Source organism: Erythrolamprus reginae, chromosome 7 (genome assembly GCF_031021105.1).
Source record: "Erythrolamprus reginae isolate rEryReg1 chromosome 7, rEryReg1.hap1, whole genome shotgun sequence".
NCBI classification, from domain to species: domain Eukaryota; kingdom Metazoa; phylum Chordata; class Lepidosauria; order Squamata; family Dipsadidae; genus Erythrolamprus; species Erythrolamprus reginae.
Genome location: NC_091956.1, coordinates 59858401 through 59883865, shown reverse-complemented (window position 1 = coordinate 59883865; position 25465 = coordinate 59858401). Strand labels below are relative to the sequence as shown.

At 37.9% G+C, this 25465-nt stretch overlaps 1 protein-coding gene across 1 annotated transcript in view; it reads left to right on the top strand.

Moving 5' to 3' along the window:
- Positions 1-25465, top strand: part of TRPC3 (transient receptor potential cation channel subfamily C member 3) — a 62322-nt gene that overhangs the window by 24611 nt on the left and 12246 nt on the right. Inside the window, exons 3-7 of the mRNA XM_070756629.1 lie at positions 8573-8758; positions 17410-17574; positions 20074-20290; positions 22445-22678; positions 23649-23913. Of these exons, the coding sequence (XP_070612730.1) occupies positions 8573-8758; positions 17410-17574; positions 20074-20290; positions 22445-22678; positions 23649-23913 (1067 nt within the window). The remainder of the gene's footprint in view (positions 1-8572; positions 8759-17409; positions 17575-20073; positions 20291-22444; positions 22679-23648; positions 23914-25465) is intronic.

Here is a 25465-nt window from a genome sequence, read left to right as displayed (position 1 = left end):
ATTAGTGATGGAGAGAATTTAATTTGCTTCATACTCTTGTACCAATTAACTGTACATTTTAATTGGCTTTTATCATTCCTTTCTCACCCTATATTGTGCTTAGCAAAGCTGTTTTTTAAAACTACAATGACTTTAAAGCAACAGCAGTTTTATATACTGCAGATGGTAACTGACATAGAAAGTTTGTTTTCAATCTTGTAAACTGCTCAGAGCCTAAATTAAGCTGTGTGAGATGGCTGTATAAATGATACAAACTAAAGAAATAAAATAAGGCTCTTGGCTAAGTTGAGGCCTTTTGCCGGAGAAAATAAAAAATAGGCACGCCAGTGGGTTGAGCATTACATTTTCTTCCTATGTTCTCTTTCTCTTGCTTGGGTGGATACAGCTTTCCTGTGTGCCATAAAATGCCTAGGTCTGATGCAATGGCTTTTTGTTGACCTGTTATACATTTTAGTTAAAGCAGATCCAACTCAGTGGCAGGCCCTTTGAATCCGCTTTCAAACCATTTCCTAAGTGAAGGAGAAGTGGTTGGTCTCAGTCTCTAGATCCATTGCTATAGGAACATGATAACATAACAGTTAGAAATAAATTGTCACTGTTGATAGCAATTTAACCAACCAGCTCTACATTTCTATAGGCCTTGTAGGTGAGCCTTCTCGGTATATTATTTGCAAAGTAATTTTAAAATGTATTAGCCATTTTACAAAGATCCTTGCTTTATGTAATTGCTCGATTGAGAGTTGATGTTAGGCTCCTATTGTGGAACATAGCAAGGTATGTATAGAATCTATGGTAATATATGTTATACATTCTGGCATCTTTATTGTGCTATAGTAATTTCTGGGCAGTTTAAATCGTGGCTTTGATTTAGCAGCTATGGTGTAAAGAAGCCTTTAGCTATAATGACATGTATGTAAGTAGGCGGAATTGTACGATCATACTCAAATGTTATTTCAGCGGCTTCAGATCTCCTACATACTTATTTGCTGCTGTGGCTATTATTAGAACTTTCCCATATGTACTGGAGAGCCAGGTTCGGCTCTGCTTTTTGGTATGTTCAAGAACACCATTCCTTTTCCATGTCTTTTTATTATCTCCATCTGTTTGGCATTCATTGGTGGGCTGGACTGAAAGTTACATCCTAATAGTTTCAGTGCTGGAATTGAAATTCCTGTTTGTTTCAGCACTGTGAAAATTTATTTATGTATTTATTGGATTTGTATGCCGCCCCTCTCCGTAGACTCAAGGCGGCTAACAACAATGATAAAAACAGCATGTAACAATTCAATCCAATACTAAAATAACTAAAAAAACACTTATTATAAAAACCAAACATACATACAGACATTCCATGCGTAAATTGTAAAGGCCTAGGGGGAAAGAATATCTCAGTTCCCCCATGCCTGATGGCAGAGGTGGGTTTTAAGAAGTTTACGAAAGGCGAGGAGGGTGGGGGCAATTCTAATCTCTGGGGGGAGTTGGTTCCAAAGGGCTGGGGCCAACACAGAGAAGGCTCTTCCCCTGGGTCCCGCCAAACGACATTGTTTAGTTGACGGGGCCCGGATCAGGCCCACTCTGTGGGACCTAACTGGTCGCTGGGATTTGTGCAGCAGAAGGCGGTCCCTGAGATAATATGGTCCGGTGCCATGAAGGGCTTTAAAGGTCATAACCAACACTTTGAAAATGTTTTCCTCATTCAGTGGGTGGGCTTTGACAGCTTCCTATATCAAAAGAAAGCAATTACATTGTTGAAAGTCTTAATGCAATATATAAACCAGACGTGGGTTCTTCCTGGTTCGGACTGGTTCTCCTGAACTAGTAGCAAACTGCTGGTGATGTCATGTTGATTTCACAGAACATGTTTAGTTGGTGTTAGTGAGGGTGCCGCCATCCTATTTTGGAAACTTTTTTGGATTTTTTCGGGGGGGAATCTGTCAGGAGTAAATACATCCTGAGATAATATTACAATGCAGGAAAATGGTCTGTAACCATTTGATAATAAGGTAAAGATTCTTAATACCATTTTTCGGGGAGGGGGATTGTTTTCTGGGTGCTTTTTCTTCTGCGCATGCACAGAAGTTGAGTTTCCGGCACTGTATAGGAATTGCCATCTTGGTTTTGGCTTTTGGGGGAGAATTCTTTTGGATTTTTTGCCACTATGTGTGCGTGGGAAGAACCAAACTGGAAACAAGGTAAATTAGAACCCACCCCTGATATAAATCCAATTATAATGGCTTATAAACCTCTAATATTATAGCTTATAAATACCCACTGCAATGTGCAGATAACTCACAGTTAAAACATGAATGGCAATATAGCATTAAAAGATTATTCGTTGAAATTTCAAAAAAAGGCATCTTTAAACAGTAAGTACAAAGGTGACTGCTGTATTGCTGTTTCTTTCCCCCTACTAATCACAGCAAAATTTGGGGGATTACTGTCCAGTAGCAACTACAATGAAATTCACTCCTGATTTGAATGGGATCTGGATTTTGCAAATATATTTTAAAAATAAAGTGTTTTAGGGCATGTTCAGAAACAAAATGCTGCAGGTTTCAGAGATGTCCGAAAGATTCTGAATGTGATTGAAATACTAAGCCAGGCATCCCCAAACTTTTTACACAGGGGGCCAGTTCACTGTCCCTCGGACTGTTGGAGGGCCGGACTATTTAAAAAAACTATGAACAAATCCCTATGCACACTGCACATACCTTATTTTAAAGTAAAAAACAAAATGGGAATGTACCATTTGGGGGGGGGGGAAGAAGTCTGAAATTCATATATGTTTAGGTTTTGTTTTTTAATTTTTTTTGTTAACATCTGATTGTAGGTTTTCTTGGTTTATAGAAAAATGTATAAAGAAAGAAGGAAGCACTTTGGCATAATGGTTAATAAGTTAGAAATATAATTGGTGTACTTTTTGAAGGAACATTAAGGAGGGAATTTAATTAAAAGAAAATGAATGTAACTGGATGACAAAATTAGAAAAAAAAATTTGCAACTTTTTTGATAATTGATATTAGTTACTAACAAAATACCGCATTTTATTCATAGAAAATTAGATGGAACACTGTGTTGTGTCACTCACCCGTGGGCCGGATAAATGGCCTCAGCGGGCCTCATGTGGCCCACGGGCCGTAGTTTGGGGACCGCTGTACTAAGCTGAGGCGATGCAGTGGTTAGAGTGCAGCACTGCAGATTACTAACTGCTAGCTGTAGCTCAGGAGTTCAAATCTCGTCACCGGCTTAAGGTTGATTCAGTCTTCCATCCTTCCAAGGTGGGTAAAATGAGGTCCCAGGTTGTTGGGGGCAATATACTGATTGTGTAAACCGCTTAGAAAGGGCCTTAAAAGCACTACGAAGTGGTATATAAGGCTAAATGCTACATGCTATTGCTAAATAATATAAAAAAGATAATATTTGCGTCTTCGTTTTATTTTATTTTTTTCGAATCTTATTTTCTTGGAAATAAGTCTAAATTATTTTGCTGCTATTAATTCTTTAGAAACAATGCATGGAATTGCAGTATTTTTCTCCCATTTAGAAGCTTGGATTCAAAGTTAGAAATGAAAAATATTTAAAAATGCAAGGTTTAATATAGCATCTTAAATTAAGTTACTAAGATTAAAATATTTTTAAAAGATTAAAACTCATTTGAAGACAGAGAGATTACATTCTTTAATCTAAAAAAGCTTCAGGTAATTTCATGATTATACATTAAAAGGAAAGCTGCAGGCTATATTCAGTTAAATAATATAAGTATAATTGTGAACAGTCCTTTGTTCTTTAAATAGTTTTTAAAGAATTGAGGAATTAAGGAATATGAAAGGAGAAATGTTAAAGAGAAATAATTTGTTTTGTTGGAAATAAAATGCTGCTGTTGCTAAGCCTAGCACATAATTCATTGTTTTTTCCATTTTATAAGGCTACCTCATAGCAAGTAATTCAAGGAGACGCTAAGCATAAAATCGTCATTATTTCAGACACAATTAAAAAAAATAAAATTTATAATTGACCTGGCCTAGACCTGCTAGAAAAACCAGGTTTAAAGCTATCATTAAAAAAAATGGCTGGAACTATTAGGATTTCCAAGAATGCTATCCAGAGGGCAAGAATAACAACAGAGAAGACATGCCTTTGGGGTCCCATAAGATTTTTGTTGAAGAGTCTGTATCAACCCATTTTACAGAATGGGAAGAAATGTTTAGAGAAAAATTTGATTTGATTGGATTGAATTGGATTGGATTTGTATGCCGCCCCTCTCCGTAGACTCGGGGCAGCTAACAACAGTAGTAAACAGCATATGACAATCCAATATAAACAGTTAAAAACCACTATTGTAAAACCAAACATACATACAGACATACCATGCATAACATTGTAAATGCCTAGGGGGAAAGAGTATCTCAATTCCCCCATTCCTGGCGGCAGAGGTGGGTTTTAAGAAGCTTACGAAAGGCAAGGAGGGTGGGAGCAATTCTAATGTCTGGGGGGAGTTGGTTCCAGAGGGTCGGGGCCACCACAGAGAAGGCTCTTCCCCTGGGTCCCGCCAAGCGACATTGTTTAGTTGATGGGACCCGGAGAAGACCCACAAATAGTCCTATGAATATCAATCACTGTAATCAATGAAATGCTTTATAACTGAGAATCAGCACCTTGTATCACCCCCTGGAAGACAATTGCCGCCCTTCTCCTTGGACTCAGGGTGGCTTACAACATGTTAGCAATAGCACTTTTTAAGAAAGCCAGCATATTGCCCCCACAATCCAGGTCCTCACCTCCAGGTCCTTCCACCTCGGAAGGATGGAAGGCTGAGTCAACCTTGAGCTGGTGATGAGATTTGAACCGCTGACCTACAGATCTACAGTCAGCTTCAGTGGCCTTCAGTACAGCACTCTACCTACTGCGCCACCCCGGCTCTTGCCTTACTGCATTCTGAACCAGTTGTATCTTCGAACATCAAGTGGATATTCTCTCTATCCAACACTGCTTTGAGAGTTTTCATTTATTTCATTTAAAGAATGAAAAGCCATGGTGGCACAGTGGTTAAAATGCAACATTGAATGCTAAATCTGCCCACATAGCCAGGAGTTCAATTCCTTTGATCCTGACAAGCTGAAGGTTGACTCAGCCTTCCATCCTTCCAAGCTCAGTAAAATGAGTACCAAGATTGTTGGAAGCATATGCTGACTTTGTAAACCGCTTAGAGAGGGCTGTAATGCACTGTGAAGCAATATATACAGTAAGTCAGTAGTGGATTCTAAAACCCTTTACTGCTGGATTGCACAAGCGCACACGCATGATGCTACTATGCATGTGCCAAAACATCCTGGGTGGGTGGGTGGAGCCTCCTGCTGCCTGCGCTACCAGTTCTAAGAACCAGTCCGAACCGGGAGCAACCCACCGCTGATATAAGTCTAACTGCTATTGCTATTTATCCATTTTATTTCTGTAACTTCATGCAACATTTGCGAAAATGATTTTTCCTCTAGCCAGAGTGACTGTAAATTATAAAAAGATCTAAAATGTATATTTGGGCAATATCTTAAACATCACCCGAAATGAAACAAAAGTGTAAATTGTCGAGTTTTACCAAACCTTTCTTTGGATGAGATATTATAGAATGCTGCAGATAGGGAACAAATTGGGGGCGGGGGTTTGTTTGTCAAAAAATTAAACCAGAACTGACAGCCATGAGTTTTCCTTAAAGACTCAGTTCCTGCAATCCATCAATTAGAGCTTTATAACTTATGACAAATAAGGCTATGTGGAGCTGACCACAGCACTTTAGTCTGAGATGAGTTTGCAAGCTGATTCATTGCCAGGTTTCTTCTCTTGCCAAGGGGATGAGATAATATTGGGGAATATAACTAAAGCAATGAGTGCATAAAGTGAAACAATTGTTGAACATAAAGTTATACTGGACACTTCGAACTGATCTGGATACAGTCTGCATACATTTTAATCTTTTTGGAGGAGGAGTGGTACTAATTTCTTCATCTTTAACCTTCTATAGACAGGAGCCCTTGCTATTCTGTGACCAAGCTTATAGTGAGTGATGCAATGGTTCAGCAGTTAAACATACTGAACCTTTCTGCTGAAAAACTGTCAGCCTGGGTTTAAGACCTGAATGCTGAGCGATGGGGCGAGCTCCTGTTACTTGTCCCTTCTCCTGCCACCTAGCAGTTTGAAAGCATCCAAATGCAAGTAGATAAATAGGTACCACTTTGTGGGAAGGTAACAGCACTTCATGTGCTTCAGCTTATAGCAGTACTTCTCAATTATTTTCTGTTATTCCCTCCCTCCCCAGGAAGAAGTAAACATTTTGCTCCTCCACAACTCTCCGATTTGGGCCCCGATGGAATTTTAGTGTTAATATTTATTATTTTCTTATTATTTTCTTAATATTGCAAGCAAACTATTGGCTGGGAAAGGCTGCTCTGCCCACTTATCTGGGAGTAAGCCACACTGAACTCAGTGGATCTGCTTTGCTTTGCTTTTTTTAAATATATTTTATTTGTGGTTTTTTACAAATATGACATACAAGACAAAAGAAAAAACATACATAAAAACATACACATACAACATTTGGGAAATGAAAGTTTCCCCACTTTTTGGATGTTTGATCAGAGAATTTCACTTCTTTTACATAATATTAATTTTTGAATTCTTTTATTTGACGTGTTGCTTCGCATACATTTTTATTTATTTCTTTATTGTTCTTTTCTTTAGCCAATCATAGAATTTTGCCCATGTTTTGTAATAATCTGATTCTTCTTTTCCCTCTAATCTTTTGGATAGCCTGTCCATCTCCGCACAGTCCGCTTTTCAGTTAGGCAGGCATAGGCTACCATGGTTAGGGCCCTCTTGACACTGGCCCCGGCCAGGCCAGCTTAATCAAGCCAATGTTTTGGGGTTGCTGGCATGGCTCATAAGCGGTGCCTCCGCCGAGCACTCACAACGAATGGTGTGGAAGGAGGCTTTAGAGTGCCATTTGAAGCTTTTGCCCAGCTGCAGAGGATGCTCCTTCTTGTCCAGCAGCAGGTTTGCCACTCTGCTTTTGGCTACCGTGGTACCCGCTGAGAACAACAAGAACCCACGCAGCCACCCCGCCCCACCTGACCACCTTCTCTTCTTGGCTTGGAGCAGAGTGCAACTGGGAAAACACTCCCTGTCTGGGGGAATTGATTGAGCGGGACCATGCATGTTCCCTGGGGTCACACTTACCCCCTGGTATTGCTCAGTGCCCCCCAGAGGGGAGCGCCCCATTATTTGAGAAGCACTGGCTTATAGTAATGCTGGCCGCATGATCATGGAAATGTCTTTGCTGGTTCCCATTGTTAAGAAATGGAGATGAGCACTACTTCCTAGAGTTGGATATAACTGGAAAGGAAAACCTTTATCTTTAACCAGGGTTTTTCCCACTGAACAGAATAACAGGGTTGGGGGTCTTCTAGTCCAACCCTCTGCTGAAGCAAAAAGTCCTATACCATTTCAGACAGATGGTTTATTTATTTATTATTTATTAATCGGATTTAGTTAATTGGTTGTCCAGTTTCTTCTTAAAAACCTCCAATATTGGAACACCCACAACTTCTGGAGGCAAACTGTTCCATTGATTGTTTTAACAGTGAGGAATTTTTTCTTTAGTTCTAGGTTGGTTTTCTCCTTGATAGTTTCATTGCTTCTTGTCCTGCCATCCAGTGTTTTGGAGAACAGGTTGATCCCCTCTTCTTTGTGACAGTCTCTTAGATATTGGAACACTGTTATCATATAGCTGTTACTTGTTTTCACTAGACATACCCAATTCCTACAGCTGTTCTTCATATGTTTTATCCTCCAGTCCAGTGATGGTTTTTAAACAATTTTGCTGCCAATTTGCCAATGTGCAGAAGTGTCTTGGGTGGCTGGGTGGAACTTCCCATTGCCAGTGCTACAGGTTCTAAGAACTGATCTGAACCGGGAGCAACCCACCGCTGTTCCAGTCCCATAATCATCTTTAACACATCTTTTAACACATAACTGTGGTACAGTTGAATTTATTAAAGTGTATTTCTGCTGTAAGCTGCTATTAAGAATCTTTACCTTGTTATCAAATATAGTGATTCATCATTGTAAATGCCTTACAATGGACATGATGAGCCTCTAATGCCTCCTTTACTTTCCTTAATATGTAGTCTACAATACTGTATAAACTTTTAAGCTAAAAATCCTTGCAGGGCTGAAGCCATGTTTATCTTTCCAAAATATCTTCCATCACTATATATACCATAATTTCTCACACCTACTGAGACATCATTCTTTTGCAATTGTTGAAAGTTTTTCACTAACAAATAATGTATTTTACCTGTAGATGTCTTTCTCAATTATCTCTCATAGGTATATGCTTTTCTGTGCAGTGTAAAATATCATTTAAATAACATGAAGTAGGCAGACATGGTATCATTTATAAACATGTAATCTAACTTGGACAAAATGTCCAAGTTAGGAAGATAGATAACCATGAAATTATTTAGGGCAATGCTTGTATGTGACTTAAGGGCTCAGAAGCTGTTTTATTTCTGTCTTCTAGAATGATTACCGTAAGTTGTCTATGCAATGCAAGGACTTTGTTGTTGGTGTTCTTGATCTCTGTCGGGATTCTGAAGAGGTGGAAGCCATTCTGAATGGAGATTTGGAAGCAGAGCCAGTTGAAATTCAGAGGCACAGAGCTTCACTGAGCCGTGTCAAACTGGCAATTAAATACGAAGTAAAAAAGGTAAAGAATTATCTTTCAAACAATGTATCTAGTGGACTCTGTCATAAACCTGCATGCATTAATAACCTTAAACATTTTAGTGTCAATTTTATCTTTGTGCTCTGTTGCAATAATATGCTGCTGCTAAACAGATGTCAAAGATAAGAGTGAAATTGGCCTTTTAAAAGATGATAGCACTGTCATACATAATCCAATTAATACTGTTCTGTATGTCTGTTTTTGGCTATTAAAACCTTTAAAGATAAGAAAGAACCATATTATGCTTCTACTTTCAGGATCTCTAACAGGATTTGTATTTTTTTTAATAAATAAGAGGATGTTGTATTCTTGTTTTGCTTTTAATTCCATTGCTTAAATTCAGATGTTAAGATTTGCATGTGATATAGGCAATGATTTGTACAATGATTTCTATTCCATTTAAATGCACAGATGTCAGAATAATACAAGTGCTAAATGTAAAATAAGATAGGTAAATGGCTATTTATCCTCAATTTTCCCCTATATATCTCTATATTTCTCCAGGTCTGGTTTTAGACTTTGGTTCCTTTGCATAATATGTCTCTCGGTTGTCTAATTTTTTTTCTTTCCAAAGGTTTTATTGTGATTTCCAGATTGGAATATTTTTACTGCCTTAACTGAAAGTGGAGAAGACAAGCTTATAGCTTTTTATCCTTACCATCCTTCTTTTTTCCTCCTCCTCCTGCTTCCTTTCCAGGATTATTAATTGTGGAATCATTAATGGAAATTCTTATCAATGAGGAACTTTCTTTAAATCCTTCCACTCACAAAACTACAAGGATCTTACAGTTTTATTCATTATTTATTTTTCATATCTGTATCTCTTTCTTCATCACACAGTAAAAATGATCAGGACAGCATTCATCACCAATACTCAATCAATAAAAACACATGATAAAATATAGATAAAATATAATCCCAAATAATAAAATACAAATACACACACACACACACACACACACACACACGCTTATATTGACATTTTGTCTATGTAAACTATGCTTAGATTTAACTATATATCATATAATAATAATAATAATAATAATAATAATAAGATATAACAACAATAATAAACAAACAACAACAACAACAATCTAATCTAATAAATTGAATAATAATAATATATTATTATAGGTTGACTCAGCCTTCTATCCTTCCGAGGTGGGTAAAATGAGGAGCCGGATTGGGGGACAATATGCTGGCTCTGTTTAAAAAGTGCTATTGCTAACATGTTGTAAGCCGCCCTGAGTCTAAGGAGAAGGGCAGCATAAAAATCAAATCAATCAATCAATCAATCCAAATTGGTGCTTGTCTTGAAAAATGCCCAATACTGTTATAGCAAGTATTGTGCCACAGTTTTCAGATTGGAATGCTGCATCATGCCCTTACTAAAATGCAGCTGTATTATTTCCACATTACTTCCAGAAAACAATTCAGGACTGAAATGATGGTGTAGATCAGTGTTTTCCAACCTTGGCAACTTGAAGATATTTGGACTTCAACTCCCAGAATTCCCCAGCCAGCGAATGCTGGCTGGGGAATTCTGGGAGTTGAAGTCCAGATATCTTCAAGTTGCCAAGGTTGGGAAACACTGGTGTAGATCATCTTGTATTTGTATCTGTTGTGATGAGATATATGGATTATTTCTAGATGAAAATTGAGAAACCAATCCTTGCTAAGGATAAGTTTCTATTTTTAGAAAAGGAACAGCTATATTTTAAAAAGTTGCCAATGCTTTCTGGATCACATCATTGATGGAAAATTACCTTGGATCACTACTCCTGATATTCTACTGGCCAATTATTACAGGATGAAACTACAATGACACTTAGATTTATTTTTACTTGAACGGGTTTGCATTCACCACTATAGTGTATTCTCAGAGTTTCATGGCTCCTGATATAAATCTCAATGTGTTAAAGCCTGTCACTTTCTGAGATGCCTAGCTTTGGTTAAATGATGTGGATAATGTCCTTAGACTCAATCATTAAAACAGCATTTGATGCATTTTTAAAATTCTTGATTATATATTATGATATTCAAGGACTTTCTGTTTTGAGAGGAAGTGTGCTAATGGAACACCTCTGATTCTTTGACTAACCATACTTTTTTCACCTCATCCTATACTGTTTCTTTCCTGCTCATATGTTTAGTAGAGTACAATGGTCTGTAGGAAGCCAAATTCAATGGTGCAAAAATGCTGATCATTTCTTAATGATTTGCATTTGGCAAAATAGGGTAAAATTAAGATGTTTAGGCAGCAGTAAGATAATATGAGTTAGTTCATAACATAATCACCCCTGCATGAGTTTGAAAGATACTATTGTTATTGCTAACATGTTGTAAGCCACCCTGTGTCTAAGGAGAAGGGCAGCATAAAAATCGAATAAATAAATAAATATATTAGGATTACACATATTTATTTGTATTGTTATTTTTAGCATTGTTTAAAAAAAGATTGTGGTCAGGAAAAGGGGGAGACATGATCGAAACATTTAAATATATTAAAGGGTTAAATAAGGTCCAGGAGGGAAGTGTTTTTAATAGGAAAGTGAACACAAGAACAAGGGGACACAATCTGAAGTTAGTTGGGGGAAAGATCAAAAGCAACATGAGAAAATATTATTTTACTGAAAGAGTAGTAGATCCTTGGAACAAACTTCCAGCAGACGTGGTAGATAAATCCACAGTAACTGAATTTAAACATGCCTGGGATAAACATATATCCATCCTAAGATAAAATACAGAAAATAGTATAAGGGCAGACTAGATGGACCATGAGGTCTTTTTCTGCCGTCAGACTTCTATGTTTCTATGTATGGAGTGAGAAGAAAACTGCAAATAAAACTAACTGGCATGTATGTATTTATGACAATTGCACTGATCTGGGTCATGTGATCACCATTGTAACCTTTTCTGCTGGCTTCTAAGAAGCAAAATCAGTGAGGCAAGCCAGAAAACAACCTCATGGTTTGCTTAACAATCATGGCAAAAAGTGAAAAACGGGGCAAAACTTAAAAACATCTGTGCTTAGCCATGGAAATTTTGGACTCAATTGTGGTTATAAAGTTAAGAAATACTTGCAGCTGAACCAAGTTTCACTCTCTTTTCTTGTCTAATTATCTCTTTCCCTCCTTTCATAGCTATCCAGCTCCCTTCCTTTTCTTTTCTACCCTGGGGCTGTTTTGAAAGGAAATACAGTACAAGTGTGTACTTGTGACATTCTATGTGTGACAGTGGTTTTGAATGATAGCAGTTAAAGGCATATTTGTGAAAAGACCAACAGCTGAAACCCTAATGATGTCCCTAGAACAGTGTTTTTCAACCAGTGTGCCGGGGCACACTAGTGTGCCGTGAGACATGGTCAGGTGTGCCGCGAAGCTCAGAGAGAGAAAGCAAAAGAGAGAAAGAGCGAGAGAGAGAAAGAGAACAAGAGAGAGAAAGCAAGAGAGAGAGAAAGTGAACAAGAGAAAGAAAGCAAGAGAGAGAAAGAAAGCAATAGAGAGAAAGAGAGGGAGGGAAGGAGAGAGAGAGAAAGACAGAGGGAGGGAGGGAGGGAGAAAGAAAGAAAGAGCAAAAAAGAGAGGAAGGAAGAGAAAGAAAGAGGGATGGAGAGAGAAAGAAGGAAGGGAGAGAAAGAGGGAGGGAGAGAAACATAGAGCGAAAGGGAGGAAGCGAGAGAGAATTTTTTTGTCCAAACTTTTTTTAGCCCCCATCCTCCCCCCGCTCAATGTGCCCCAGGGTTTCATAAATGTAAAAAATGTGCCGCGGCTCAAAAAAGGTTGAAAATCACTGCCCTAGAATAGGTGATAGATGGCATTAAAAAAAAAATAATGTAATAATTGCTGCTTAAAAATACAGGAGGAAAGAAGGAAGTTCCATTGTCAGAAATGAGAAAGCATTCTGATTTGTTTTAGATTGAGTTTGAATTGCTTTGAGAAGACAGGTTGAATCCATTGATTCTTTTTTCCTGTCTTTTCTGCTGATATTCTCTATTGAAGCCTATATTACGTGGCATGTTAATACAGGTCAAGGAGATGTTTTTCTTTTTCTTTTGCTAGTTTAAGCATAATTATTAGGATTGGGACAAGTCAGTGGAATTTTAAACCTATGTATGCTGGCTTAGAAAAGTTGACTCCTTGAAGTATGAGGAGGGAAAAGAAGGAAAAAAATCAAGAATTTTATCTTTATTTTAAAACTGCTTTTTAAGTGAAATGGAATTGGTTTTGCCATAGAAAGAGAGTGGAAAATTAATAGATTCAATTTGCTTCTTTCAGTGCTGTTCTTGACAAGGCTAGCCCTCTCCCAAAGAGTTTTGCTGCTTGTTTGAACATTTTAAAAAAGGTAGATATAGAGTAAATTGGGAGTGGATGAGAGATGGGTTCCTCCCGGTTTAGACTGGTTTGCACGAACTGGTAGTGACCTGCTGGTGATGTCATAATGACTTCACCGAACCAGATCATTCGGTGCTGGTCTGTGGGCATCACCAACTTTTTTTAAAAAAAATTGGAGTTTTAAAAAACTTGTGGACTTCAATTCCCAGAATTGTCCAGCCACAAGTCTTAAAGTTGCCAATTTGGGTACAATTTGGGTACAAGTACAGCTCCAGGGAACATATTTGAGAATTAATTCTTTTCATTTGCAAGATAATTTGAACTGTGCATGTGCAGAAGCACTTGTTTTTGACTTTAAAAAAAAACAGAAGGGTTTTTTTTTTGCCCTATGCATACGAATTAACTAAATTAAATGGAAAGCTGAGATTTTCTTGCAATGTTTGGACTGTGTGTATCTCTCTGTCTGTCTGTCTGTCTCGCTGTCTAATCATCTATTTATCAAGTTCATTTGCACAAACACACACATCTATGGAGTCCTTGGTTCTCTCTAAGCTTGGTTATTTGCCTGCAGATGTTTCATTACCAGACTAGATAACTATAACCAATGCTTCTTCTCTGACATTGGGGAAACTCTTCTACTGAACATGTGCAAAAAGGAACACACACACACACACACACACTTACTTGCCTGTCTGTAATAAGATTTCTTATAGAAAAGCCATCATAAAATGAAATATCATGGATAGGAGATTAAACAGGAATAGGGCACAGCTGTCTACAATGCTGAATTGCAACATTTTGTTTGAGGTCTCACCTGCTCTTTTGACATATGTTTCCTTGTTGCACATGAACCAATGTCATTAATTTATAGGCAATTACTGTCCCTTACATGAGAAAAAAAAATCACATAATGACTGATGACCAAAATAACAAATCTATTCGCACCCAAAGAAAGAACAACTTTATATTTTAGAGATTTCCAATCTCATTTTAGCTTTTTGAAGTGTTATTGTGATGCTAAATAAACGTATCTAATAATAGGATAGAATGGTACAACAATAAGAATTAATACAGTAGGAAGTCTTTAATAGCTTCAAATATGCCATTTGGACAACCTTATAATTTAATGCACTTTTCCTCAAAAAACTGTGTTAGATTTAAGTGGCAACATGCAGATTTATTAATGTATAGTTTTAGAAGCTAATAATCTTATAAAACCACCAACTTGTACTGGCAACATAATTAAAAAGACACAATTTTTCTTTCATACATAATTCTCAGTGACAACGTCAATATTACTTAATGTGAAGAGCATCAGGCTTGAAATCTTTCTAATTTTTATAGATGCCATGAGTTATAAATGTAATTTATGATGGAAATTAAAAATAATATCTGAACCTTGTTAGCTGTTTCATTATTGCTTTGATGGAAGATATTGTATTTACTGGACTTTTGTTTTAGTAAACAATCTATAACCAAACTTGGATTATGAATCTGTCAATATTATAATATCTAATGAGTTTCTCATTAGGCTGCTTCTATTCTTTCCGGATGTTTTTGCTAGTATTCTGAAAGAAGGACAAAATATTTTCTTTAGACTGTTAATTCAAACGGACGTAAATAGTTCTTATGCTACACGATATATTTGCTGAAATGAGATTGTATCCTCCAGCCAGCAGACAAATCTGCCTAGACAGCACCATACCGTGGACAGCTGTGCTACCATGTTCTACATTCAAAATATATACAGTGATACCTCGTCTTACAACTGCCTCATCATACAAACTTTTCAAGATACAAACCCGGGGTTTAAGATTTTTTTGCCTCTTCTTACAAACTATTTTCACCTTCTAAACCCACTGCCACTGCTGGGATGCCCCGCCTTTGGACTTTCGTTGCCAGCGAAGCACCTGTTTTTGCGCTGCTGGAAATTCCCCTGAGACTCCCCTCGCTGGGAAACCTCACCTCTAGACTTTCGTGTTTTGTGATGCTGCAGGGGAATCCCAGCAGCGCAAAAATGGGTGCTTCGCTGGCAACGGAAGTCCAGAGGTAGGGTTTCCCAGCGAGGGGAGCCTCAGTGAAATCACAGCATCGCAAAAACACAGAGGTCCGGAGGTGGGGTTTCGAGGACTTCGGTGTTTTTGTGATGCTGCGATTTCACTGAGGCTCCCCTCGCTGGGAAACCTCACCTCCAGACTTCCGTGTTTTGTGATGCTGCAGGGGAATCCCAGCAGTGCAAAAATGGGTGCTTCGCTGGCAACGGAAGTCTAGAGGTAGGGTTTCCCAGCGAGGGGAGCCTCAGTGAAATCACAGCATCGCAAAAACACAGAGGTCCGGAGGTGGGGTTTCGAGGACTTTGGTGTTTTTGCGATGCTGCGATTTCACTGAGGCTCCCCTCGCTGGGAAACCCCACCTCCGGACTTCCGTTGCCAGCGAAGCGCCCATTTTTGCGCTGCAAAAACACAGAAGTCTGGCGGTGGGGTTTCCCATGGAGGGGAGCCTCAGGGTAATCTCAGCAGTGCAAAAACGGGTGCTTCGGATGGCAAAAAGGGGTGAATTTTGGGCTTGCACGCATTAATCGCTTTTTCATTGATTCCTATGGGAAACATTGTTTCGTCTTACAAACTTTTCCCCTTAAGAACCTCATCTCGGAACCAATTAAGTTTGTAAGACAAGGCATTACTGTATTCTCTCACCCAGATACAGAATTTGAAACAAACCCTTTTATTGCTACATCAAACTTTATATCTTGCACCAGAGCTTTGATTTATGAAAATAGAATTTTAAAATTTTAAAATACTTTGACTTGTTTAGTAACAATGTATTCCTTTGTTTTTGTGTTAATGAAGTGTCTAGGCCACCCTAAATCTTTCCCTGTTATATCAGATATGTTATATTAGAGACTTAATGTATGCCTAAGCCAGTGGTGGGATTCAAATAATTTAACAACAGGTTCTGTGGGCATGGCTAGGTAGATGTGGCTAGGTGATCATGTGATCAGGTGGACATGGCTAAGTGATTGTGTGACTGGGTGGGTATGGCAACTCAATGTCACTTAAATGGAGGGACACCTCGTCTGGCTTCTCCTCGCCCCTCCCCTCCCAGCCAGTCTGTTCCTCATCTTGCATGTTATGGTGAGAGAAGAAACTTTTTAAAAGTCTTCTTCCCTTGATACTAACCAATAAGATGAGATTTTGTTATCAGAAGACCTGATGTACATTTCCAAGTATTGTTTATCAACATTCTCTTGGTAAGTCTGAATGGAAAGATTTATAAAGAATAATAGAGTTGGAAGAGACCTTGGAGGTTTTCTAGTCCAACCCTGCTCAAGCATGAGATTCTATACTATTATGGACACATTTCTTCTTAAAAACCTTCAGTAATGGTATACCCACAACTTCTGAAGACACCCCATTCCTCCGATTAATTGTTCTCACTGTCAGGGGTGATTGCGCCCAGTCCTGTGTTGCCCAGAAAGTCCAGGTCCAACAAAGGATCTGGGGGTGTGGTTTCCTCCCCTCCCTCTTTTGGGGAGATTTTTAAACAAAGGGCTGGGAACCACAACCAAGGTGTGTGTCTACCCTGCCAGAATCTCAGGGCTAGGCAACAGTTCAGCTTTCCCATCTGACTGTGACCTTACCTTCTCCCCACAGCTGGTGTATAGAGGGGAAGATGAGCTAGTCAGGGCTGAGCCATCACTGCTTGGCTCCCCGCCAGCCCACATCTCTTCTCCTGCTCTGATTCTCTGTAACTGCTGGGGTTCGCATGCTGGGGGCTTTGGGGGGCGACCAGGGAGCACCTGTATCGCCCCTCTGCCAGCTGCCCCTCCTTTGCCAGGCAAAGCACTTTGACCAAGCATGGGCCACTGCTGTGAGAATGGTGTGAACCCCATGGGCTGGAAAGTAAGGCTGGCGGCAGGGAAAGAAGATCTACTCTGGCAAGGCTTAACTGCCTTGCAGGGCCTTGCTTTGAGCTGCAGCTTGTTCAATCTCCGGTCCGCCTCTGGTCCCACATTCGTCCCACAACAAGGGAACATGCCGCTTTTAGGTCAGCCCAGCAGGCAGATGGGTGAGCGGGTGAGATTCACTTAATAACCATGATAACTTAACAACTGCAGTGATTCTCTTAAATGTGGAGGAAAAGGTTGTAAAATTCACAAATGTCTCACTTAGCGGCAGAAATGTTGGGCTCAATTGTGATCATAAGTCAAGAATTACTTGTATTTTCAAGAAATTTGTAGTGATGCGAAACACTAATTACAGTGCTGTGTAACTTGATTTTTCTTCTGTTTTCCCACAGTTTGTAGCCCATCCTAACTGTCAGCAACAGCTATTGACCATCTGGTATGAAAACCTTTCAGGATTACGGGAACAGACCATAGCTATTAAGTGTCTAGTTGTGCTGGTTGTTGCACTGGGCCTTCCATTTCTTGCCACAGGATACTGGATTGCACCATGTAGCAGGGTACAGAGGTTTTTTTTCCTTATATTTTTTCCTTAATTTTAAATTAATTAACTCCAGGGAAAATTCCTTTGTATGAAAGCTTCTCTTTAAAAATAATGTAATATTCTGATCACCAAATTACTGTTTTGTACAGCAGTGTAAAAACTATCATGATATTTATTATTATTGATTTATTTCACTTAGTATAGTGAACAGAATACGTTACTTTTCTTACCTTATCATTATTCTGTGCACAGATGATTCTGGAATATATATAGGCTTATTTATATTTATGCTTCTGCACATGGATAGAAATCTCTTCCATCTTCCACAGGGCTAAAGGCAATGAGTCACACTGTATTTACCTCAGCAGCACGTTTGTTCATAAAGGATGAAAGCAACTTTGCATTATTTTTAGTAATAATAAAAAGGTGGCACACCATGTACACACAAACTTGTTCTGCTGAACTTAGAGTTATTAATAGAGTTTTACTTCTGAGCAAGCTTGAGTTGAAACTTGGCTGATTGTAAGATATTCTGGGACTTTGTCCATACATGTTTGCCAGGCAAATAACTAAACGCCCCCTTTTTTTCTCCAGTGGACTAGAAAAGAGAGAAAGGAAACTCCTTTAATAATTAGAAGACCCATTGTTTGTACAATCTTGAGATGCTACAGTATCTTTAAATTTGGAAAAGAGAACTGATTGTAGACGTATCAAAGCCCTATAAATGATGCTTGCTAATGCTTTTTTCCTGTCCAGTAGGATATATTAATTTCCTTAATCCACCCAGTATGAATGGGTTACTGGTTTACCAGGGAATGCCTTAAAATCTCAAGTTCTCAGGGAGTGCTTGCAAAACCCTACCAGACCAACAGTATGGTTAAAGAAGGATAAGAAGATAAACAGAGGATTATAGATACATTGCAATGACAGTTTTGGCAGGAGCACATACAGTAGGTGACATTCCATATATTCAGGAGCACAACTTTACCTTGTATTCCATCTGTACTAGTTCTGTATCCGACCACCCCTGCTGAGAAACAGTAACCTACAGCAGTGATTTTCAACCTTTTTTGAGCCGCAGCACATTTTTTACATTTACAAATCCTGGGGCACACCACCAACCAAAATGACACATAATGACACTTTAACACAGTAGATATTATACATATAGTTAATAATATAGTTTCTAAATGCATTTATACTCAGTTAGTGTCAAACCTGGACCATAGTTCCCTCTAAGCTGAGCAGTGAGCAAAGGCTCACTTAAAAATCATCATCAACTCAGAGTTTTTCAAACCTGCCCAGAAGCCGAGAGGGAAAGAGTGAGAGGGAAAGAGTGCTGCCCAGTCCCGAAGGGACTGCCGCTCAGACACTATACTTTCCCGCCCCCCCCCCCCCAAAAAAAAATTAGAGGGAACACTGACCTGGACCTGTTTCGATGAACAGGCTTCATCTAGTGGTGGCAACATTTACCTCCAGTCCTGACCAGGATTAGAAATTGGGACCATGGGGAGGAGTAGCAGCTTCAACTACTCACCCCGGCCACACAATGACAAGTGCGTGGCAGCCCGAGCGGGGACCTTCCTGGGTGTGGATGAGAGGCGGCCTGCTATTGGTTCATCACTAGCGGTTGGGATGAATCCTAGTGAGCGTTCCCTGTGCCTCCACTCTTCCTGTCGCTGATAGATGGAGGGATTGTGAGGGGAATGTTTATGTTCAGATGGAGGCGGCTGGTGGCAGGCCGGATACAGCCCGTGGCCCGTAGTTTGGGGACCCATGTTTAATTTCCCCATGGCACACCTGACCATGTCTCACGGCACACTAGTGTGCCGCGGCACACTGGTTGAAAAACACTGACCTACAGAACCATATTTCTTATGCACTTCCCTCTTATAAAAAGTTTTTGTGCAGTGTATCTATCATTCTACTTAACTAAAGGACTAATCTACCTGTAAGATGTATTGTTTTATAAAATTAAAATGGAATGGTCAAAAACTTCTTTAAATGTTTGAAATCAAAATGGGTTCTTCCGACTTCATTAGAAGTATTCCATTTTTAATTCCTTACTCAGAAGATTCCCAAGTTTAGAAAAATGGCTGTTTTCAGTTGGATCCCTCCTGTTTAGGTGAGAAAATGCCATTTCAAACTGGAAAACATGGTTTAATTATATGTATGGACAAAATGAAAACGTTTGAAAATCCCAATGTAACTTATACCTTTAGACACAAAGGCCCCTGGTGGCAGTGGTTAGAATGCAATAGTGGTGCAGACTACTGCAGTTCGATTCTCACCAGCTAAAGGTTTACTCAGGCTTCCATCCTTTTGAGGTTAGGAAAATGAGGGTTTGGATTGTTGGGGGTGATATGTTGACTCTTTAAACTGCTTTGAGACAGCTGTAAAGCACTGTAAAATGGTATACTGTATTGTGCTGTTGCTATTGCTGTTCGCTGAAAATGAAAGCATGTATAGATGAAAAAAATCAAAGCAAAAACCACTCCTTTCCTTTGCTTTTTAGCTTGGGAAAATTCTCCGGAGTCCATTTATGAAATTTGTGGCACATGCGGCCTCCTTCATTATTTTCTTGGGACTACTAGTATTTAATGCTTCAGATAGATTTGAAGGCATCTCAGTATTACCAAATGAAACAGTTATTGATTACCCAAAACAGATCTTTCGAGTTAAGACAACTCAGTTCACTTGGACAGAAATGCTGATCATGATATGGGTACTTGGTATGTATATATTATTTCCTTTTTTTAAAAAAAACTTTATTGAGTTTCTATATATAAAAATAGAAGAAAAAGAACAAACAAACAAACAAAAGGAAACAAAAAACCATACAGATGAACACATAAATTTAAACAACGTATAAAACATATTCAATTACAGTATTTTTTTTAATATGGATATAGACATAGTTAATTATTTAGCATCAATTAAGATTTTCCTTCACTACATGCATATATTTATTTGTTATATAGAAGACATAATTTGTCAATTGTACTGTTGATCTCATGATGTAGCAACCTAATGGTAAGTATTAGTATCTGGTGTGTGGATTTGTAGGTTTATTTTCTTTAGTTCTGTATATTGTGTTGTATTCATTTTCCATAGTTGTGAGGAAGATACGGATTCGGTTTTAGGGGTTTTATTTTCCATCGATTTACGGTGCAATATTTCTATATTTTTATTTTATTTATGTGTGCAAGGAAGGAGTATCTAGTTTTGCTTTTCCTTTACATTTTTAATGTATTTTTTCTGTTTGAGCTATTTGTACCAATTTTCCCATATTTTGTAGAATTCAGATTTATCTTTTTCCTGCAATTCCAAAGTCATTTTGGTCATTTCTGCGCACTTGAGGGCCTTAATTATAAAGCTTAGAGTTGCAGGGGCTGTCTCTGCTTTCCCGGTCTATGCCTATAGCAGTCTTGCTGCTGTTATAATATGAAGGATTAAGTAGAAGGAAAAATTCAGGTTTAAAAGGATTGTTTGGGCCACAATTTGCTCTAGATAGCTTTTGATTTTGCGCCAAAACTTTTTTGCAATTGGACCAGAACACCATAGGTGGTAATAAGTCCCTATTTCTCTTTTACATTTCCAACATAGTGGTGAAACATTTGGATACATTTTGTTAAATTGTGCGGGGGGGGGGAGGTGCCAACAGTAAAACGTCTTATATAGGTTTTCCTTGTATGATTTTGCTAGCGTTAGTTTATAGTTTATGCTCCAGATTATTTTCCCATTCTGCCAAATTTTGAGACCAAGATATCATTGTGTGTATATATATTATTTCCTTATTGCTGTGTACAGTATATATATTTTAGACATCTTTGCATGATGCTATAATGATAAATACATCTCAGCAAGATTTTTAGAATAGGGATCCCCAACCCTTGGGTTGGGGCGCCTACCGGGCCGTGACCTATTCACAACAGAGCCATGGGCTGATGCAGATGCATACATGCATAGCTTGACTCACATGAATGTTGGGCCAGCACACATGTGAATACAGCTTGATTCATATGAGCAGTGGGCTGCCATCATAGTTCCCTCTAAGCTGAGCAGTGAGCAATGGCTCACTTAAAAATCATCATCAACTCAGAGTTTTTCAAACCTGCCCAGAAGCCGAGAGGGAAAGAGTGAGAGGGAAAGAGTGCCGCCCAGTCCCGAAGGGACTACCGCTCAGACACTATACTTTTCCGCCCACCCCCCCAAAAAATTAGAGGGAACACTGGCTGCCATGCATGCATGCACATCTCAACTTGAAGTTGAGTTGTGCATGTGCATGCACACACGTGCGTACCGACCTAGCACTCACATAGCTCTATTCTCCCTCCCCCCATTACCAAGCAGCAAAGGTTGGGGACTGCTGCTCTAGAACATGTGGAATTGTTAATATGGAAAGTATACAACAAAATTGTTTGCCCTTACCTTTTAGAGGGGTGATTCACCCAGAATTCTCAACTAAATTGCTTGTAACATTCAATGCAAAGTTGTACATTACAGTGGCCCCCACATATCATTAGATTTTTAGCTAATTGATCTTACAGTGGATTTAGCATAATATTTAAAGACCTTTTACTGTATTTCTTTAATAGTGTGGCTGCTGCTATTATATAATCCAATTCCAACTATTTTATGATGTAAGAAACCACATAATTTATAATAGTATGCAGTGGCATGTTATTCAATGTACAGTAAGTAGGTATAAAAACATCTGCATCATTCTGACTTACGTATGCTTTTTATTTCTGGTCTGAAAGTACAGTCATATACAGGTGTCTTTTTAAAAAGTCAAATTAATCATGTGACTTAATCTCAGATTGGTGTATTTGGGTTGCATCGTTAATTACATTTTTCCGGATTTCATTGCATTTCTTTTTCAGGTATGATGTGGTCTGAGTGTAAAGAGCTGTGGCTAGAAGGACCCCGTGAATATATTCTGCAGCTTTGGAATGTTCTTGATTTTGGAATGCTATCTATTTTTATTGCTGCTTTCACAGCTAGACTGCTGGCCTTTCTACAAGCTACAAAAGCACAAAACTATGTGGACAAATATATCCAGGAGACAGATCTTTCTGTAGTCACACTTCCACCAGATATAGAGTATTTTACCTATGGTAAGTTCAAACACGTTGCCCTGTATCTGGCATATTAAAATGGCTAATATTCTTTAAAGCACAGGTAGCTAACTCTCAGTTGGGCAGAGTCTGAACACATTTCATGTTTATCTCACATGGTAGATTTAGCAATACTTTATGAAAGAAAGTATTTCTGCGGCTGAATATTAGCCATGATAGACTATATACTCCTGCTATTGAATTGTGATTTCTTATAAAATATAGCTATATATTTCTTTACTATTAGGATGTTATTCATTAGTTTTTCTGACTAGTAATAGAATAACAGGATTGGAAGGGACTGATGAGGCAGGAAACCCTCTACAATTTCATACAAATGGTTGTCCAATCTCTTCCAAAAAACTTCCAGTGTTGGAGCATTCACAATTTCTGGAGGAAAGTTTGCTCCAGGGATTAATTGTTCTGTTAGGAAATTTCTTCTTAGTTCTAGGTTGCTTCTTTCTTTGGTTAGTTTCCATTTATTGCTCCTTGTCCTGCCCTCACATGCTTTGGAGAATAGCTTGACTCCCTCTTCTTTGTGGCAACCCTTTAGATATTGGAACACTGCTATCATGTCATCCCAGTCCTTCTTTTCATTAAACGAGACATACCTAATTCCAACAACGGTTCTTTATATGTTTTAGCCTCCCATTCATGTGATCTTCTGTCCCTCTAGATTGTAGTCAGTTTATAAAAAGAAAACTAGTTTGATTTGAAAAAGGACATTAAAGCAAAAATGTTATATATTTTGAATTTCTAAAGAAAATAATCATTGTTCAATTGGTCTGGAAGAAATATTGCTCAGAATATTTATTGACTACTAATTATTTGAAAATATTTACACCGATCTTTAAACCATATATGCATAATCACACAGCACATGCAGCATACAGAACAAAATAGACTAAAAAACTGCTAATTGTGTTCTTGTTTTGACAACGCTACTTGTTTATGTCATTTTTTTTTCTAGCTAGAGATAAATGGCTTCCATCTGATCCACAAATCATATCGGAAGGTCTTTATGCAATTGCTGTTGTGCTTAGTTTTTCTCGGATTGCTTATATTTTACCTGCAAATGAGAGTTTTGGACCACTACAGATTTCACTTGGAAGAACTGTTAAAGACATTTTCAAGTTTATGGTTCTTTTTATTATGGTATTTCTTGCTTTTATGATTGGGATGTTCATACTGTACTCTTACTATCTTGGAGCCAAAGTAAATGCAGCATTTACTACGTAAGTAGCAAGTGTAGAAACAATTATTACTGTATTATTTGTGATCAAATTTGCTGAAAGGTTTGATGATGACATACACAGGAAGGTTTGGAGTTTTCTTGCCAATGATACAGAAAGAGTTTGCAGGGAGGTGTTTGGGGGGTTTTGTTTTTGTTTTGCAAAGAGGTGTAAGGAAAAGAAAAGGAAATTAAAACTATTTGACAATGATTATATTAAGGAGGAAGGAAAAGAAACTATAGGTACAGACATGAGTAAAAAGCGTTAGAAACAATTGAGAAAGAGAGTGAAGAGATTAATTAGGAGCCACACAATGATTGATTCAAAGACACAATATCATATCTGCAGCTGCATGAAAAGGTGTTTATTATTATTATTATTATTATTATTATTATTATTTATTAGATTTGTATGCCGCCCCTCTCCGTAGACTCAGAGATTTATAGAAGAAGAAACAAAACAAAAATAAAAGAAAGAAATGAAAGAATTCGTAAAGGGTTTACCTATATAACTGGAATCTAGAAAACAGCTAACACTTGTCACTTTCATCAATTGAATCAGTCATTGCAAGACTAATTAACCTGGGATCCTTGAAATGTTTTGGACTTACACTCACATTAGATACAGATAGAATAGTTAATAGTAAGAAGTTGTTAAACTATCAAAAGGGCATTAGTTTGTTCACCTTGAATTGTAATGTAATAGAACTGAAAAACTGAGACTACTTTTAAATTGATATTTACCTTGCATTTACCAAATATTTTCTGTTAGGTTTATGTTATGTTTATGTTGTGTTGTGTTGTGTTGTGTTATGTTATGTTGTTATGTTATGTTATGTTATGTTATGTTGACCTGGATTGTGGGGACAATATGCTGGCTCTGTTAAAAAGTGCTATTGCTAACAAAATCAAATAAATAAATTAAAATAAATAAATAAATTTACTATAATTGTTTCTGAATTTCAACGTATAGTACAGTATAGTACTACTATAACATTACAGTTTGTTGGGTTAATGGGCTGACATTAATGTTGCGTTTAGATGGAAGTCTTCTATTAGCATATATCAATTATTATTGTTATAAATATAATAATAGTTATAAAATGACAGTACTTATATAGAAGTTGGTCAGTTAAGAACCTCTTTTTAGTTTCCAAACCATTTGGGAAAAGTCTACTTTTGTTGTTATTGGTAATTGCACTATATCTGTATATGCTCACGTGTAAACCCAGTTACTGTATTTTGGCTTGAAACTTTGGTTTACAACTGTATAAACTGCAGAATCCAACTAAATGATATTTAGTAAAGCATCAATTAATTCTGGTTTCATATAATGTCAAGCCAGATTGCTGCCTCCATTCATTCTTGTGGTACTTGTTGGTAATTTTTTAGAATCAGGAATTATTTTCTGTTTGACTGTGGATCAATATAAATTTTAAGGTATAATATTAATATAAATATCTAATATCTAAGTTATCAGAAATAGTGACTTACTATGTTTAACAATATAGTTCCACATCCACAAATTTAATTGTCCATATAAAATAAGGCATAGC